The 21732-nt window shown below is 31.1% G+C and overlaps 1 protein-coding gene across 1 annotated transcript in view; it reads left to right on the forward strand.

The window, feature by feature from the left end:
* Positions 1-19464, forward strand: part of LOC148299752 (uncharacterized) — a 40100-nt gene extending 20636 nt beyond the window's left edge. The window contains exons 3-9 of the mRNA XM_088275739.1: positions 5400-5531; positions 11431-12132; positions 13370-13557; positions 14594-14889; positions 16695-16820; positions 17614-17738; positions 19300-19464. Coding sequence (XP_088131865.1) covers positions 5400-5531; positions 11431-12132; positions 13370-13557; positions 14594-14889; positions 16695-16820; positions 17614-17738; positions 19300-19346 — 1616 coding nt within the window. The 3' untranslated portion in view covers positions 19347-19464. The remainder of the gene's footprint in view (positions 1-5399; positions 5532-11430; positions 12133-13369; positions 13558-14593; positions 14890-16694; positions 16821-17613; positions 17739-19299) is intronic.
* Positions 19465-21732: the final 2268 nt, after the last annotated feature.

Below are 21732 nucleotides of genomic sequence, written 5' to 3' on the forward strand. Positions count from 1 at the left end.
TAATAATACATGACCATATCATTGTTGCAGGGGGGTGTTTGATAACTTTTACCACACAGGCCTCATTGTAACGTTCCATTGGTGTTCTCCTGACGAATCAACGGCTCTCTGTTACGGCTTCTAACCGGCACTCATCACTAAAGATGACCTGAAAAATAATGAAAATTTAAGTTTAATTCAAATATATAAGTTTATTTACTAAAATGATATGTTGAAAATTCAATTTAAATAAATACCTTTTTCCAATCATCTACCGAGTAATTTCGATGTAGCCTGGCCCATTTTAATCGATCCGCTTTCATTCGTGGTGTCAATTTTGGTACTTTTACAGGGCGCCTGCATTTCAGATTTACTTCGTAAAGACGTCGCCTCAGTGTTGATACCGATATATTTATACCCTCTTCTTCCAATTTTATTTTTAATGTTTTTGCTGATGCACTACGGTTTTCTAAGGCACTTTGAACGATTTTTCGATCAGTCCTCGGTGTTGTTTTTCTAATCCTACGACAGTTCTTTCACCGATTGCTGGTGACGGGTGACTGATTTTTTATTGATTTTGAAATTCTGTCCACTGTTTGACGAGAAACGTTTTCTTTTTTTGAAATTTCTCTATTGGATAGTATTTCTAATTTCAATAGCACTATAACACTAGACTTTTTTTCCTCAGAAATGTCTTTACTTTTTCCCATTTTGTCTTTTTTTAAAAAAACACTTGTGTTTACAAAAAAAAGTTATACTTTATGAACTAAAATTAAAAATTAAGTTTTTTTCACAAGACACGATAACCATATAACCTCTCTGAACAAAACAACAACCAGAACTCAAGAAACTTCACTAATAAATGAGATAGGACTATTTTTTGAACTTTCAACTATCTGTCTACCTGTGCTAATTAGGGACCTTTCTCAGAAAAAGGGTTTAAATTTTTTAAAGGCTTAAATAATCCAGGTATATTTTACATATTATTGAAGGTAATATACATGATATTAGATGTCAATAGAAAACTTAAAGTATTTATGTAAAATAAATATAATAATCCAAAAGATTTCAGAGTATTCAAAAAAATAATGGGTGGCCCTAATTCATTGAGTAGATACTGTACATTGGGTAGAAATGTAAGAGTTCTATTTCATTTGCATATGAAATTGACTTCTTTCTTTTGAAATTATCGGCATCATCTAGGTGATTGTAATCTAAATTATTTTTTCAACCATTGATTCGGAAGTCACTTTGTGGTAAAATCTATCCATTTTTCATTAATGTTTTACTTAGTAAATATAAATATTTCTTAAAATCTACTATGACACGTGTTTCGAAGCATTCCGCATAATTTTTAAAAACGATGTTTGAAAATGATGCATCGAAACACGTGTCATAGTAGATTTCAGGAAATAATAGTATTTACTAAGTAAAGCATTAATAAAAAATATATATCTCTTAAAAAAAATAACTACTTGTTTCAAAGTCACAAAGTGCGTAATTTTGTAGCAAGCATCTTTCGCGTTTTTTATTAGTATTTATAAAAGATAGCACGTATTTTTAATATATATAAATATATATATATATATATATATATATATATATATATATATATATATATATATATATATATATATATATATATATATAAATTTCACAAAGCTTGTGAAACAATACACATATTAAAATGCTTAGAAACAACAGTACAATAAAAACGTTAAAAATGCAAAGTGACAGCAGCTGCTAAGAAGTACGTTTGTTATCAACCATAAGCAATGTTTAGTACAACTTGTGTTGCTGTAACGTTCAACAGGTAGCATTGCCATTGTCATCTCTTTAATTTTTATTTGCATAGATATTGTAGATAAAATCACGTGCGCATTCAAATGCAACTTTGTTTCAAAATTTCAAAGTAATCGGTGAATCAATTTATCAATCAATCAATGAGATAAAAAAAAAAATAATCGAACATTTACATTTTTATTCTTGTCACATAGGTACTGATAAACTTATATTTTTCGACTCTATATTTCTAGCTTTATAAAATTAATTGACTTTGTTTTCACCACTTTTTTGGCTAAAACAAAGTTAATTAATTTTATAAAGTTTATAAAATGTGCTACAAAGTATCTGCGGAAAACATTAAAGAAAATATATTTCTTACAACTAATTGTTGTAATATAAATCATATAAAATAAATCGATTAATAAAATTCATTTGCATTGCGATTCAAGGTGAAAATCTTACTTGGGCTTTGAACAAATTCGGCGCTCGTTTAAAAAATACGTATGTTTGAACAACAGTAAAATTATATTTGGTCCATCCAACAGCTTATAAAATATGTATGTATAATAACAGTAAACACCTACATTCATTACTAACAAGGAATACCATCATGCAATAAAATAAATATATGTCAAGTACTTGTATGATATCACTATTATTCATACTAGAGGAACTTAATACTCGTCTTGAATTTACGAATAAATTGCTAAAGTTTATTCACCTCCTGCGCATTATAATATACAATATATACATGTAAATATATATATATATATATATATATATATATATATATATATATATATATATTTATGTATATATATATATTTATATATAAATATATATATATATATATATATATAAATATATATATATATTTATATATATATATATATATATATATATATATATATATATATATATATATATATATATATATATATATATATATATATATATATATATATATATATATATATATATATATATATATATATATATATATATATATATATATATATATATGTATATATGTATATCTATATATATATATATATATATATAATATATATATATATATATATATATATATATATATACATATATATATATATATATATATATATATATATATATATATATATATATATATATATATATATATATATATATATATATATATATATAAATATATATATGTATATATATATATCTATATATAAATATATATATATATATCATCATTTACACATTTGACATAACTAACTAACTAACCATCACGCCGCTTCCCCGCAGGGGTAGGCAGAGAGAATCGAACGCCACACCACTCTGTCTTTGCAAACATTCTTTGCCTCTTCTACATTCATGCATCTCCTCATACATACCCTACGATTATTACGACTCCTGACCCGGCCGCTTTCAAGTATTTGACATACCTGATTGTGCCAAGTTTTCCTCGGTCGTCCTCTGCTTCTTTTTCCAACTACATTCGCTCCATAAATTTGACATCCTTTTCCGAAATTTTACATACTACTTAACCTTTCGATATTTGAGTTCATAATGTGGTTGTAATTCATGGGTACGATAACGAATATTGCACATTGTACAAAATCATCATTTAATCCGGTTAGTGACAGATCGAAAACCCTGTAAATACCCAGACTTGCATATTACCATCTCAACAGAATTTCAATATCTTTGTTGAGATATCGATACAAATCTAGGAATACTACGAATTACGTAACACTTGAAAATTATAGGCAAGCGTAAAAACAAAATTGTCATAAGACAATGTGATCTAGATTGTTCAGAGTTCTTTTTATTAAAAATCCATTCCTTTGTATTTCAAATAAATATACAAAGGAATGGATTTTAACAACAGATACAATAGAATCGAAATATAATGAAATATGGATCTTTCATTATTGTACAATACCGTTTAGTTGACAATAAACTACCGTTTATTTTTCGTGAACACATCTTAGTGAATACATATTTAAACATGTTTTATGATATTCTAAATAACTACCATTGTGGTATGCATTTTTATCCGCTTTTTGATCTTATAAACTTTGGAATCTAAAGCAACCATTGACGAGAAATGCATTGCTATTTTCTATGAAGTGTGATTTGAGATATTATAAGAGCATTTTATGACTCAAATAACGTCACCACACCCGATTGAGATCGGATCACGATTAGACACCACATTTATATATATATATATATATATATATATATATATATATATATATATATATATATATATATATATATATATATATATATATATATATATACTTATTTTATCCACTGAATCATTGTACATACTACAAAAATATTTTTTAGTGTACGAGAGGTGTTCTTCCATTTGCAATATGGCGTTCATTCGTACGGAGTTATTAATTTCATCCATCGCCTTTACTTTTTTCATAATTTAATTGCCACTACAAAAAAACGCATGAATGCTGACAGTTAGTTTTTTTAAAAGGAATAACCCGCTAAGCCTCCTTATTTAGGAAGCAAGTAAGAAACAAGATCATTTTTGGAATTGTGGTATACCGTTTTATAAAAAAAAAAAACAAAAAAGTAAGATTTTGAAAAATAATTTAAGCTATTATTTCGAAATCATTATTAGTGATACATCATTATTCTTTTGCGGGTCATTTAGGTCAATTCAGTGCGCAAACCTCATTTCCGCCTACAAAATCGGACAGCGACCTACAACTTACCAATTTTATGGTTTACATAAAACACTGCTAACGAAATATCACGAAAAATTTATTATATGCTACTATCATAATATTCAGAACTCCTCCATAGTGTCGAGGTTTCTGCATTTGGCTACCATGCTAGAGATCCCGGGTTCGAATTCCAAAGAGAGTCAAAAAAATATGAAGATTTGTTTGATTTTTACAGTTTTGTTAGAAATAGATTTTTGTATTTAAATTTGATCTCTAATCAAATTATACATATATGGTCATACTTGAAACTCTTTCCATAACTGATATGTGGTTATTATTTTAACACATTACTTAAATTTGTTCAATTTTTAATTCAATTCGTCAGAAAATATAAAAATATAAAAATATAACATCCTCAGTCATAGAATTTGTCCAGCCTAACCAGTCTGATTTTTTTTGAGTGTCGGTAACGACGAAACCCGGTCACTGGTCAAATAAAATATACACTGAAAAGAAATATAAAGTCATTATTTTACTATATACGTGTAAGTGTTTTCAATCTAATATTTACTTATTATTACTCTGGACTAACTTGTAGCGTAAGATTGATCACCTTGCCTTCGTATAATTGACGATTAATTTAACTTTGCGTCAATTTGATGCAGTGCTCTATGCATCATTGAATGTGGATGGAGTTATAAGCAAAATCATATTACTTTCTTAAATAGAAATACATATTTAACCATCCGTTTACCCTGTATTTTAATTTTAAATATATTGTTATTTTCCCAAATAAATAATGGATGCTGTATTGTTAAATACTTTGTGTGAAATGATATATTTTGAAAGCAGTCTAAAACACTGAAGGTTGCAAGAATTATTACAAAATTATGTAAATGAGACTTGTCCCTTTCCCATATAGAATTGAATATTTATGATTTGCTTTTGTTACAGCAACCCTTCTGGGCCACGACTGTCTCGTGGAAGAACAGTGCTCTATGAGGGTTGGTCACAGCGGCTGCCTGGATGGCGCTTGTCGGTGTCGAGAGGGGTATCTACAGTTCAGGAAACATACGTGTCTTGGACGTAAGTACTTCAAATGTATATCAGGGTTAAAAATGGGTAAAAAACCAGAGGACAAACTAAGGAACTGTAATATTATAATCTTCATTTCCTGTTACTGTACAATATTATGTATAAAAACGAAGCATGGAGTTGGCAAAAGAAGGATCAAAGCAGGCTGAATGCAGTCGAAATGCGATCCCTCTCCTAATATTTCCCAGTCGTAGTTTTAATTTAGTAAAATTTATACGTATATCATTCAAGATCAAGTAATTTTTCATCACTGAAATAATGGTTGATTTTTCACCTCTTTAACACATGCGCATAATAACACTTTCTTATCTTTATAAAAAATAAAACTTAATTAATTTACATGAAATTCCATTATCACTACGTAATTAATATTACCTATTACATATTCGTGATACGATATTATCTTCGATCTGATCTCTTTGGGAGTTTCTTTTTTATCATTAAGCACATCACATACAATGCGTGTGATGTACTTACTAAAGAAAAAAGAAATTTGCAATTATAACTTCATTATCGCGTAAAACGTCGAATGCATCTGTTATATAGAATAAAAGTGAACTTTTGTCTTTTCATTCTCTTATATTCTAATCAAAACACTCAAAGAATGAGTAATGTTTTTTTCGCAATCATTTGGTGCAGAATGTCTAAACTGACATAACTTTCTCACAAGTTCATTATCCAATAGTTTCACGTAAGTGTTTTTTGTCTGAAATAATAAAATACTCTTAAATATTTATGCATTTCATCGTATTCCATTAACATAATGTTATTAAAATATATTAAAAGATGTTTTTAAAATCTGTACGTAAAGCTACGTTTGCATAAATCCAAAGCAATATCTAAAATATTTATAAAAATAAATAATAAAAACACTATATTATACAAATAATAATATGTGCTAAAAATGCCTGTGTATTTCTGAGCAAACAATAAAATTCTCTTAATCGTTCTCCAAGATTCCCATCAAATAGAAGAGTTACCACATTTTACGATTTATCACGGCGCTCACGTTCTCGAACCACGTACAGACCTCCCAACACTTGTCGCGTTTCATTCATTCTGAATTGATTCGATGCATTATTTCCGATTTAATACCTATACTTTTACAACGCTCATTTTAAAGTAAAGTAAAAAGATTATTCTCATACATCTCCGACGATATTAAAAACAGATACCATCTTTTATATCGTAGAAAAAATATTTAACTCTAGTATTTTTTTTACAACTGTATTTCTCTTTTTTCTTCGTCATCAGCACGTATTTGTTTTTTTTTAAAACATATGTACGTCATTTTTAACGTATTCTATCTCCTTATATTCTGTGATTTTACTACCATCCCATTACTGCTATGGTCCTTACATCATTAACCCGTATTTTTGGAGGCAAAATATATTTTACCTTTAAACTGTGACATTATTACATACTACTACTTTGTAGTAATTTAATAAAAAATAAAAAATAAAAAATTATTTATTCATTATTTGACAGATAGCTAACCGACATCGACATATAGAAATAAACAACATAATTTTTCTTTAAAATTTTGATAGATATGCGATTACATAAGTAACAGAACGATTATTTTTAACTTTGATATCAAACGTATGAGAATTTAATTGATTTTAAGGTAAACGATGATGGTAGGAAAAAATCCAATCACCAATGGATATACTTCTAATATGTTCCAAAGAAACCCACTTAATAATATGAGTATGTACATCTTGCACGAACGCTTCGAGTCCTACGTCCAATCATTTTCTCAATGAATGAATTCCAGTCCATAGTGGGTCCACAATGCTTTTCCAGGGAGTAATTTATTCACCCAACTGATCACCAGTTTACAGCAAGGTGCTAATCAACATAATAATGTTTCATGTGCGCGATCTGTTCTCGTACCTTTTGCATTTTTATCCACCATCTTCGGGAGCCGATGGAATTCCTTTGCAGGAACGTGATCTAGTAAATGCTTGGCAAGGTATTAGAAGGAAATTACTACGTGTCTGCAGGGCTAGATCATTTACGCAAAAATAACATGAGTTTTTTTTTAATCATTAAAACTGTGTATCTTTGTTTTGGACTGTAGGTACATATGTCAATGTTCCATAATAAAAAAATACAAAACTAACATTATATATATATATATATATATATATATATATATATATATATATATATATATATGTTTATATATATATATATATATATATATATATATATATATATATATATATATATATATATATATATATATATATATATATATATATATATATATATATATATATATATATATATATATATATATATATATATATATATATATATATATATATATATATATATATATATATATATATATATATATTTAAATTATTAAATTACGACCTTTTATCGAAAATTACGAGGTTGTAATATTTTCTTATCAATTTGAATCATTTGTCGATTGATTTGGAGTTCAACTTGTAAAACTGCATAATTTATTTTGAATATTAAAATCAAACACTGAATTTTATGGTCGACTGTGTTTTATATTTAAAAAATAAAATTCGTGAAAATTGTTTCACCTTGTTAGGGGATTATCAAACTAATATCCAAACTGTTTGATAATGCCCTGACAAGACGAAACACTTTCAACGACGTTTCAACGAAACGTCTTTTTAAAAATAAATAAATACAACTTTGTTGACCCTAAAAATTAGTGTTTGATTTAAATGTTTAAAATAAACTAAAACCATTATTCTTGCCATCTCAACATAGATGCAGAAGAGTATAGAAGTCTGGGCATTTTTAAGGCTTACGACCGTCATAGTCTGGTTTAAGTGATTACTTTATACAAGTGTAACATTCACCAATTCTACCCATGATTGACAAGCTCTGTTTATGACTGTCTGTCCAGACTTCCATACTCTTCTTCATCTATGTCGAAATGTCCAAAAGAACTCCTTATTGGTGATAATCCAGATTTGTGAACAAGTTTTTGGACACATTTTTATTTTATTAATAAAGGAAATGTTGTGTATTTGGACTGGTGATAAGGAACTTCTGATTCATATAAAGTTCATTATATTATTTGTTGATACGGCGTTCAATTTGTAGAACTCCATTTTAATTTATGTATGTATTAATTTTTAAATCAATCACAGATTTTTTGAGTCTACTAGTCGGCTCAAAAAATAAGTAGACTCAAAAAATCTGTATTTGATTTGAAAATTAATACATTCAGCTCATTATAAATTAAAACAAAGCACAGACATCGATACTTCAACCGTGTATCATGTTCCCAGTGCGTTTCTACACAGACGTGATATTCCAAACGAAAAGCTGTAATCATCTGCGCTATTAGATGAAAATGCTTCTTATCTGGCTTCGTCTGATCGATCCAGCATCGAGTACTTATCAGCTAGTACGAGCAACCAGTATGAACGTTCACCATGCAATTTTCGAGGTGGAATCTTAAGTGCGCGATGGGTGGAAGGAACCGTGTTGTAATATGGTCGCGCCGACCGTCGCTGGAGCGCGGTAGCGTATAACGTATAACGGGATGAGCGGGAAAGCGCACGCGATGCATCATGTGTAGGTAGGTGCCTTACTTCTTAGATAGTGTGATAGATAGGTACCTACCGAGTGCCAGAGCCGGGACAAGGGTAGACCAACCAACTCTCAAGTATCAAAGGCGCCTAAATTGACCGGTTATTGCAAAATTGACATAAATGAACTAAAAAACAATGAGAAAAACTTACATCATCTCTAGGTAGATAGGTACCTTACTTCTTAGATAGTGTGATAGATAGGTACCTACCGAGTGCTAGAGCCGGGACAAGGGTGGACCAACCAACTCTCAAGTATCAAAGACGCCTAAATTGACCGGTTATCACAAAATTGACATAAATGAACTAAAAACCAATGAGAAAAATTTACATATTAAATTTAATTCATCTATAGGTAGATAGGTACCTTACTTCTTAGATAGTGTGATAGATAGGTACCTACCGAGTGCCAGAGCCGGGACAAGGGTAGACCAACCAACTCTCAAGTATCAAAGACGCCTAATTTGATCGGTTATTACAAAATTGACATAAATGAAGTAAAAACCACTGAGAAAAATTAATATCATCTGTAGGTAGATAGGTACCTTACTTCTTAGATAGTGCGATAGACAGGTACCTACCGAGCCCCAGAGCCGGGACAAGGGTGGACAACCAACTCTCAAGTATCAAAGACGCCTAAATTGACCGGTTATTATAAAAATGACATAAATGAACTAAGAACCACTAAAAAATTGACATCTCAACATACATGAAGAAGATAATAGAAGCTGGATATTTACAGGGATTACGACCTGTCATAGGCTGGTTAAGTGATCACTTTACACAAGTGTAATAATCACCATTCTACCCATGATTTATAAAATGAAGTTGTGTGTTTCAGGTACCTGTCCAGGGTTATATCATATTAAATAAATAAAAGTGTAAAAAACACTTTTATTTTGATCCCTCTGGGGATTAAACCTAGACCTCCAGAATAATAGTCAAATGTGCTAACCACTACACTATGGAGTCGAACAATAACAACGCCTTAACAACAACGAAAATACTTTTATAAATTTCTATCAATAAATCTATGCAGACATTTTTTTAATGGGCGTTTTTTTTCTCAAGGGGGGGGGGGAGTAAATCCTGCCTTGTCCCGGCTCTGCCCGGTACCCAGGCATCGGGAAGTCGTGAGGCGCAGAGTATGGAATGATTAGTTTCTTGTTTCTTGTTTCCTTTCACGTAACGTACTCGTAGCAACGTGAACTTCGCTTGGCCCCTGGGTTCCTGGGTCAAAGATGAGAATCGAAGATTGCTGATATTGTTGCGTTCCGGTGACGGGCCCTCCGGTTAACAAATCAACGCAAACCATCTTTGTTTCAATCAGACGGTCATTTTATTTTCTGTTTTAACAACACAGACGCCTCCATCGAATGCCACATTGTACATTATACAAGTATAAAAAGTATGCACGACGATGATTTGATTTTCAGTGAAATGAACATTTTTAAAAGTCATCTTTCGAAATTGTAATATTTTAATACAATTTATAAATAAAATCATGTTTCACTCTCCTTTTTTATAAAAAAAATCATTTTTTGTTGATCGACATTGTTATTGTTACTTTTAAATCATATGTGTTCATAATGCTCATTTTTAAATCATTTGAATAAATATTATTTAAAAATAAGCATTATTATAAATTATGGGAATAACTAAAAACTGATAAGATACTTTAAAGTTACATTACATATTTATTGATTCGGCTTTAACTTTATGGGATAGCAGGTTAAAGAATTAAATACTTGTTTAATACCACTTATCAAGTTTTGTTTATTTTTGTTTCGAAACTAGTCGTGTGTAATAAAATAAAATTCAATAAGTGGTATGACAAAAGTGTTTAATTTTTTGCTTTATTTACTTTTGACTGAGTTTCTTATTTATGTAAATTCCATCAAAAATTAAATGTCATTAATTGACTTTACGTTATAATTTACTACGGTTAATTTAGAATATCAAAAATAAAAATAATAAATCATATGACTGATTAATGCTACATTGTATTTGTTTATTGTCATCACAATCAAGGTCAAGAGTCGTAATAATCGGCGGGTATTTATGAGAAGATACATGAATGTGGTAGAGGTGAAGAATGTTTGCAACGACAGAGTGGTGTGGCGTTCTATTCTCTCTGCCTAAACTTACGAGGAAGCGACGTGATAGTTAAAAATTTTATAATCAATAAAAAAAAATCTAGTTTCGAAGTAAACGCCCTTTCTCATTAAGATATTTTTTTATTGTTTGTTTGATATTGTAAATCCAATCAATGACTATAAAACAATGTGTTTATTCTATTTCAGCCGCTAAGCCGGGAGATGTGTGCTACAGCAACCCGCACTGCAGACTGTGGGACCCCGAGAGCCGCTGCGAGTTCCTCATCCCGAACCTGTTCGGTCGCTGTGTGTGCGGCGCGTCTCTGCGTCAAATTGGTGACAAGTGCGTGGGAACCTCTCCCGACCAGTACGCTCCGTCCGCGCAATTACCGGTGCTGCTCGCCCCGCCGAGCAGCCCGGCTCCTGAGACAGACAGACTTGTCAATCCACCCAGGGATGCCACCACGAAACCCCCAGAACTTGAGAAAAAAGACACCACGCCAAATGCGGCTGCCTTCGCGACAGCCGTCAACCAGTACCCTCTGATCGAGAGCGCCAAAACCGCGGTTGAAAAACCGACTAACCAAATCGATCGAGATAACTCTCACCAATCATTTCTTCTCGTGCCTCCCATTGCAACATCGACCGAAACACCACAGCCCAACATCATTCTCACGCACCCGGGGAAGCACGATGATATGCTCAAATTGATTTCGGACGATATCAATTTTGACGTTCAAGATTCCAACGAACACCTCGCGTACGTCGTAGGACCTCCGGCACAGTCTACTCCCGAACCAACTTTGAGAACGACCACGAGAAATCCTTTGATTGGCCCTCGCAAACCGGTACCTGGTGTCAAATCTTCGACAAGATACCGGAAAAAGAAACCTCTTCGAAAAAAGCAAGGTAAGTGTCAACGACAAAAAAATTACAAAATTTCACTCACTACAAAAATGATTATGGTTAAAAAAACACAGCTACATTTTTTATTATTTACTATGATTACAAAAGTTATTTTTAATAAAGTTTATTCATTTTCTAGACATTTCAACTTTTACAATCTTAAAATTAATAACGCAGTTCTCTCCAATAAAGAGACTAAGCTTTTGAGCTTGGGACTTAAACTTTTTATTTATTGTTTATGTTTGTTGGTTTTATAATTTTTTTATAAATATGTATTTTTGTGTTTTTTCTTTCTTTCTTTGATTAACATGTACATAATTCATTAATTAATTTTTTTAACATTTTAATGTCTTAAATTTTTACTAAACCTATCTGTAGGAAGGTTATTGAAGTACTTTTTGTATGCGTGTACAACCCTGTCATTTGATACCTTAACAATTGAACACAGTAGTATATACAATACATAAATACACCTACACCCTTAGGAACACACTCTTATGAAAATATGTGTGAGTATAATATGACCTATTATCTGTAGGTGAGTGGTAAATAATTCAAAATATGCAAATAGAGTATTTATTTATGGTTACTCCTAAAACCTATCAGATAAATATTCTTTAAAAAATTCTTATTTGTTTCCTCTGAATATGTTAAGTATTTACGATTATTTTTCTCACGTGTAGGTACAGATATTATCACACGTGTAAATTTTATATTTAGTAAACGATATTTTTATCTGCTTACATGATAAATAATATAGGAGGCAGTGTAATGGTCAGCACGCTCGGCTACCGTACTGGAGGCCCCTAGTTCGATTCCTAGAGGAACGTCAAATAAATATGAATAATTTTTCACTCTAATATTTATTCAATATTATTCTGGACTGGTACCTGAAGCGGAAGGCTTGCCCTCATGTGTTCATGATCAAGATATAACTGCGTTTATGTGATGCAGTGCCCTATGCACCATTGGGTGTGGATAAGGGTTTGAAGAAGTAGCATACAACAATGTGAACCCTACCTTGTATTTGTTTTGAAAATAAACACAAATATTTGTGCAAACAAAAGCACAATAGGTAGGTATATACTTACATATTAATACTATGAAAAATTCACTCAAAAAGCTAATTATTGGTAATTATTGGTACCTAACTTAATACATCGAATAGGATGGCAGACTTTCAGTTTTCCTTATAGTAGAAGATTATTGACATATCCTGAATTGGTGTACATTTTTTCAGGAGGTCAGCGAGTGCGCTTGGAGGGAGGCGGCGTGTCTCTCGGCTTGAGTTGTTTCGCGAACCAGCAGTGCTCCCGAGTGGACCCCTACTCGCGCTGCATCCAGGGCCGCTGTGACTGCCTGTACAGGGACAACTCTACCACGGCCTGCTCGGCTGACCACCAAGGCTGCCAACCCGGCACCTTCCAGGTAGGCACTTAACAAAGTAAACCTCCGGCGACTAGAGGAAATATTTATATTATTTGGATGGATCAGAAATGCTGACAATATTTTTTTTCTTAACATTTTGAGTAAGTCCAAATATTTGTTCACAAATCCGGGTATCTCCACTTAGGAGTTATATGAAATTTTTAATCACTTAAACAAGCCTATGAAGGTCGTAATCCTCGTAAATGTCCAGACTTTCATGTTCTTCTTCATCAAAAATAACTCCTATAATTGGAGATAATCCAGATTTGTGGACAAGTATTTGGACACCCTCGAAATGGTGTTTGTAAATTGGAATGGTACAAACACCTGTTTTGTGTTACTCGTTAATGTAATGGTGGGGACCGACCGGAGCCATTTCGAGCGAGTGTTTTTGCCTAGAATTTTCACTCATGAATTACATGAAATAATAGTAACTTTAAACATAAAGAGTAAATCCACTCACGAGTAGGCATAGGCTATGAAACTTATAAAGTTGAAGCCTGAGAAAGGACATGACGAACGGTGTTGCATAAGCCGTAGCTAGATTTCAGAGTCATTTGGACGTTAGGTAATTAAAAAAAGAGCTATTTCGTCATAACGTAACACGTTACGATGCGAGCATTCGTATAGTCAGTACAGCGAGCCGAGCGCTCCATCCATAGTCGGAGCGCTCGCCGCGAGCGACGTTACGAAGCGACGTTAAGACGAAATGCTCCGGTCAGTCCCCACCTTAACCCTTCACTGCATGACTTTTTTTGCATGACTGCATGACTCCATTGACAGTTCGTCTTCGAGAGACAAGTGAAGTTATTATTTTGGCGTTCATAGCGCGTCTTTTGGCTAAATTATGAACTATATACGTGAGTTATGAATGTATCTAATCAGTAACAACAAAGAATGGTTGCTTATATTTTTAAAGAACATTTTAGCACTAACTTTTGGGTATGTAACAAATTTGGTACACTATGCAGTGAAAGGTTGAATGCATTTAAGTAGCTGTTCTGTAAATTTTCCAAATAAAATATTGTATGTCCAGTGTCGCTCCTCCGGCGCCTGCATCAGCTGGTTCTTCCTGTGCGACGGGCGCGCCGACTGCGCGGACGGCTCGGACGAGGAGTGCGCCGGCGCGCGCTGCCCGCGCGGCTCGTTCCGCTGCCCGCGGCGCGCCAGCGCGGCCGGCGCGCTGGTGGCCATGCTGCTCGCGGCGCGCCCGGGCCCGGCGCCCGCCGCCGCGGCGCTCTACTGCCTGCCGCGCGCCGTGCGCTGCGACGGCAAGCCCGACTGCCCGGGGGGAGAGGACGAGAGGAACTGCAGGGTTACGAGGAAAAGAAAGTAAGCGGGTTATCTTCTTAACTTGCAAATAATAAATAATACTAAGATTCCAAAATAGTAGTAACGAATATGCCACCAATATAGATTTCTATAATATATCGCTCCATCAATGTAAATTGGCAACAACAAATTTATTCCTAGCCCATAGAATGTCACGTTTTGATTGAAAAGTTAGTTTATGTATGTTATTGTTTACTTTCAATATAATATTTTATTTTTATAGTGTGTATTTTTATTTTTTCGTATTTTGTTATATAACATTTTTCTATGGAAGTAGTTTAAAACAACTTGATAAATTGATGTGTCGCAATTGATGTGTTCTTTTATATATATTTATGTAAATGGTACAATAGTACCGTATATATATATATATATATATATATATATATATATATATATATATATATATATATATATATATATATATATATATATATATATATATATATATATATATATATATATATATATATATATAATATATATATATATATATATATATATATATATATATATATATATATATATATATATATATATATTTATTTATATTAGATACATCGTAGTCGTACAGGAGAAAGTGCCCAACTAACAAAACGTAAAATGTTCAGGAGGACCATTTAAGTCACTTTTGCTTGACAAGAAAATAAACATCAATGCAGTTAGTCATTTTTAAGAAGTCAATATATTATACTTCTAAGTTTAAAATCCTTTGGGATTCTTTCAGGGCAGTATTAAGCTAGTAAGATGTCAAATAGTGAATAATCACGTTTTTGTAAAAATATGCACATGGTCACTTTCACCTGTATGACTACGACATATACCTATATTGAAAACTGTCTAGAGTTACGAGGAAAAGAAAGTATGCCCCTTTTCTTCTTACCTCGCAAATATTAGATACATCCTTACCTACATTGAAAGCTGTCACATCGCATTCCCTGAGCTAATACAAAAGCGTCTAGGCTTCCTGACAGATCTTCTCTTGCAAAGCAATTTTTTACTATTGTTTAATGAACTCAGTTGCAAAATTCATATAAAATTTTAAACAAAATTGTATCCCGATTTTACTGAGAATTATGTAACATTTAAAAGCTTCAAATATCCCTGTCAGTGCCAATCAAAACCACCACCAAATTTTCTAGAAGTTCCCCGATCTAGGCAGTGAAAAGGGTTAGCAGTTAGTTAGTTTAGTTAGTCAGCTAGATCCGATTCCGACCCGATGCTGGCCGGTACACCGACAGCTCCACAACCCCGACCAGTACAGCAGACAGACACGAAACAATGCAAAGCCCCTTTTCTGGCATACTGCCATCGAGTAGTGAAATTACGAAGCGTAAATATAAGACTTTGAAAATATGTTTCGTATAGCCGAGGACACTTACTGGTTCATGCGGTGGTTAAAGTGTTAATACGAACCCTTTTATAAGCTTGATTTAACCACCAGACCTTATTCTGAACCTTATCCTCATCCAATGGTGCATAAAGCACTCCATTCACTTGACCCTAAGTTCATTTGATATTTGATTATGGGATTACAAGGTAAAAAGTGCACTTCAGGTATTATTTTAAGAGAAAATTTAAAGGGAAAACTGTATTATGTTTATTTTGACTCCTCTTGAATTTTCTTATTCCTAAGTATATACTCGTATATGTAATAATGTAACAATGCAATTACTAGTCTTTATTATTACATATAGGAAAAATATATTTAAACTACTAACCTAATTTTTACACTGACGATTTCAGGATGTTGGATATTTTTATGAATTGTCGTGCATCACATTTTTTATGTCCTTTTTTTCCAGGTGCCCAAAGTTTACATTCCAATGTGCAAATGGCAAATGCATTCCAGAACACGAGTTCTGCAACTCTATCATTACCTGTGAAGATGGATCTGACGAACCTCCAAACCTTTGTACAAAGCAAACAAGGTATCCAACCACTTTACAGTAGATTCCTACCATGTCGCGTCGTGTTCGCAGAGCGAAGCCTCAAAGTTAGTGTGTCGTTTATTCCGCTAGATGTCGATAGCGCCAAGTGGAAAAAGAAAACCAACATATAACCAACTACGATCTATATATTTATGATATTACTCGTATTATTAAAATATATGTAAAAATAATTATTACATAAAAAAGGCGTTCATTGAAAAATTAACAAGATGGAAATTTTGTTTCTAAGGAAAAAATTAGGCACTACAAGTATTTTGAGTGCGTTCAAATATTCGTACACGAACGCTAGAATTAACGCAGTTGTTTATTTACAGGGCTTTTGACCTGTTATTTTCTGGTTTAAGTGATCACTTTTTATAGGTTATACATAAAGCTTAGCGACATTCACCAATATATCCTTGATCAAACATCCATCAAATCAAATTTTAAACGTAGTTTATATTATATATATATATTTATATATTTATATATATATATATATATATTATATATATATATATATATATATATATATATATATATATATATATATATATATATATATATATATATATATATATATATATATATATATATATATATATATATAAATATATATATGTATATATATATATATATATATATTGTGTGTGTGTGTGTGTGTGTATGTGTGTGTGTGTATTTTACTCCGTTTGAAAAGTATATTTCAGGAAGAAAACTGAATATATCGCGTAGGTATAGCACTCAACTTCTTTATGTAACAAAAAATACATTTATTTTATCTTTTGCGCAGTTCCGATGAGGGTATGCAGTGCCCGTTACGGTGTGATAATGGCCTCTGTCGGTCCACAGCAGTAGCGTGCTCCGGAAGAGATGGTTGTGGAGATAATAGTGATGAATCTAAATGCGCCGTTTGTCGTAAGTACATATTACGAACCACAATAAAACAATTTATTTAAAACTGCCAACTTCTGAACAGTGTATTTATGAAGTTTGTTTTTTTTTACAAGAAATGTTACTAATTATCAGATTATCAAAAAAAACATATGATATCTATGTTTAAAAAATATATATTGTTATGAAAATATTCAGTGTTATGGTTAATAAATATGCAAATATAAAATGGATGCCTTAATTGTTTTACCACATAAGACATTGTCAGAACAAGTTGACGAAAATATTCATCAATCAAAATAATATAATATTAAAATAAAATTTCTTCGAAATTTACAAATTATTTCTCACATTAAAATTTTAAAAGATCTCTTATGTTCCTTGATAACAGGTGAGGGTAAATTTTGCAAAAAATTATAATTTTATGGGTACTTTTGGGCTAAAATTCTTATCGACGGGGGACAAGAATCCATTCCCCTATTTTCAGGTTTTCAGAAATATTATCTAAATCGACTGAATATGACGTCATCAGGACGTCGGGACACGATTGTCTATAAAAGTGACTTGAACCGACATATCAAGACAATTGGCAACCTTTTGTTTAATCCACGTTTCTGAATATAACAAATCAATTAGTTAAATACTGATGCATTACATTTTTCGCTTTTAATTATATAGAAGCTCTGCATAAATAAGAGTTCATAATTTATGTATCTCAACAACCCTACTTATCTCGGAGAAGATAAATATACCAGCATAAGAATATTACATGTCCATCGATTATCTAGTATGAGAATATTCACGAAAAATCGCATTTGGCAAAATCTGTATCAAATGATTTTATTAAACAAAGTCTCAGCAGTTACAAACTCAAAAAAATTGTAGAAACGTTGAGTCAAAAACCCGCTTTATATTTTGTGAACTTGCGCCAAAACGCATTGAGAATAATCGTAGATCTAAAAAAATTGTAAAAGATACGCCCCTTTTAACTTCACATGCAGTCACTATATACAAGATTATTAAGCACCGTTTATAAGAACAATAACTTCAGGTATCACCCAAAATTGGGTGCTTTGCCAATAAATTAAAAAAAAAAGAACAATTAATTTTATTTAGCTTTTTACTCATTTACAGTCTTATTATCTTCGTATATATTTTTTTAGTCATTTGTTTATAGATTTGGCGTTTAATTTTTCGAAAACTATTTTAATTTATAGACTAAATATTTAAAAAAAAAAACAAACAACAGTCCACTAAATTACATATTATTGTTAAAAACACACAAACATCAATAAAATATGTCACAATTATTTCGCCGTGTTATGGCATTTTCAAACTAATGTCATCAAAGGTTAGTTTAAAAATGCCATGACAAGGCGAAACAATTGTCACAATTTTATTTTCTTGTGTTTTTAACAATAAAATATGATTTAGTAGACGCTAAACACCAGTGTTTGATTTTAACATTTAATGTTGCAGATACGACTTTGTATATTAGACGTGAGGATATGTAGTTATGTAATTCAAAATCTGCAATTAAATTCAACTTATCTGATCTAACTTTTTTTGGTTGTTTTTATTTCAGGTTGTCCTGCTCCTCCCACCTCTGAAGCAAAATCAATTCGTCATTAATACAATACGAAGAAAAACCTAATTATACATTATTAGCATGTAAGATTATAGACTGAAATTTTATGTTTATTTATTATACATATGTTGTTCGCATTTAATAAGAACTAGAAAAATCACATTTTTTTATTTATTCTTTAAAAAAGTTAAGGCACGATCTTATAAGTTAGAACTAGTCTTTCCTAATGAAATTTTTAGCTTGGACGATATATATGTATATATTTATGGATATATATATATATATATATATATATATATATATATATATATATATATATATATTTATATATTATATATATATATATATATATATATATATATATATATATATATATATATATATATATATATATATATATATATATATACATACGAGTTATTTGTATACATACAAACATTTCACTTCTAGAACTAAGTACAAACTAACTTAAAAACACAAAAATAAGTTGCAATAAATTACTTATGAACAATTCCATAAGTAGGTACCTACTGCGAATAACTCTTATTAATTATTATTTAATATATTTTTTTGTTAACTTAAGTATTTACAATAATAAATTAATTATAATTTATTATTGTTCGATCCTAATTTATTACCTTGGTGTAATAATGTATTGAGTACGATGAACTTTTTCTGCGTAATATTTTATTTATATAAACATCTTGATTTATATGTTTAAGAATATACTGAAAAATAAAATTAAGGGCAGACATTTTTTCGTTTAAATTTTGTGTAACAAATCGAAAAATTTGTCCTTACTTATGTGACATATTTTAGTTTTTGTGTACTCTGTTTTTTTTCAAGAACAAAACAAAACGGATTTTTTTTAACATGCATTGCATGTTACGAAATCAGTATGAGCATTGCTCCAATTACAGCATTTCATTTTGCAAAGTAAACACATATTTGATCAGTATTATATGAAGTACAATTCCAATGTACCTTTCCATTCTAATAATAATTACACCATTTTAAATGTGAAATCCACTATGTATTGAAAAATAAAATGAAATTGATTCCTGTTTTGTCGCATACCACAAGATGTGTTTATTATTTTTATTTTTAGATAGTACGCATTATTTGCAAAAAGCACTGCTTTTGCTCACTTCCATTCTGCAAAATCAGCAGCTATTTTTTTGTTTTCATCGATCTAGGACGTAGATTCCTAAACTATTTACCACTTAGACCTCTTGGCTTTTTGTTTTTGTATTTCATAGATTAAATTGAATTCATATATTATATAGGCTCATTTTATTAAATTTTCCAAAACATATTTTCTTCAATTATGTTTTTGACAGGTGATACAGTTCTGTTTACCTTGATGAATCATACAAGTCTATGCAAAGTTTTAGGTACAAGTCTAGACGCCTCTTATTTTATGCGTGATGCGTTACTGCTGGTATGCGTATAAAGACTTGCAAAATTGCATATGAATGGACCACAATCCAAACCAAGGTACCTGTCTCACATATCAAGTATTTTCAATGTCTAAAATAAATATTATGTAGAGAAAATCTGAATTAGTTGATTTTAGACATCTACAGGATGCCTAAATATTATTGATTAACTGGCTAAATGGGATCCAATTACAAAGACCCCCATTTTCTTTTCTGGTTCACATAGATCCACTGCAACTAAAAATCGACCCCTGGCGGTCCATATAGACCGCTTTGAGAAACTACGATCTAGAGTATGTAGATAATAAAATATTATTATAAAGCATTATTGAATTATGTTAAATCTCTGTGACCTTCCATTAACCTTGCATTATGTTCATGATCATTAAAACCCATTATGTAACTGAATAAGCATAACTTATAAAAAGATTTATAATATAAGTAGGTACATCTAACACATTTATACAAAACACATCGTGTTGATGGGCGACCTTCATTTCATGAATCACGATCAACCGTGAAATTAAGCAATCATGATTATTTGTTTTATTTAACAGGTACATGCTAGTCTATTCAATATCCCGAATATTTTTTACCATATTATATTTCTGAAGTGGTTTTATTATTATTTTAAAACCAACTGGTTTTGTGTAAGGTGTAGGCTTCTTAAAATAACAAAATAAAACAGTGACAATTTTAAGGGTCGAGTCAGAACTGTGTCCGGAAATTAATGATGTGCGTTCCCATAATGCGCTACAAAGACAATATACCTAATATGTAATTGCAGGGAGTGATAAGAAAAATAAATGTTGTCATGTTGAATAGATTCCATTATATATAATTAAACAACTGTAAAACATGCCAAAAATAATCAAATTAAATAATAAAATATACGATTCTAAACCCTTACAAGAACACATTCAATAAGTGTAAACCCTACGTACATTCATATATATAATATCTTGTTTGTATTTTTTATTTTAAATTAATG

Source organism: Brachycentrus maculatus, unplaced genomic scaffold (assembly GCF_059751285.1).
Source record: "Brachycentrus maculatus isolate JH-2025_06_01 unplaced genomic scaffold, ASM5975128v1 h1tg000968l, whole genome shotgun sequence".
Classification (NCBI taxonomy): Eukaryota; Metazoa; Arthropoda; class Insecta; order Trichoptera; family Brachycentridae; genus Brachycentrus; species Brachycentrus maculatus.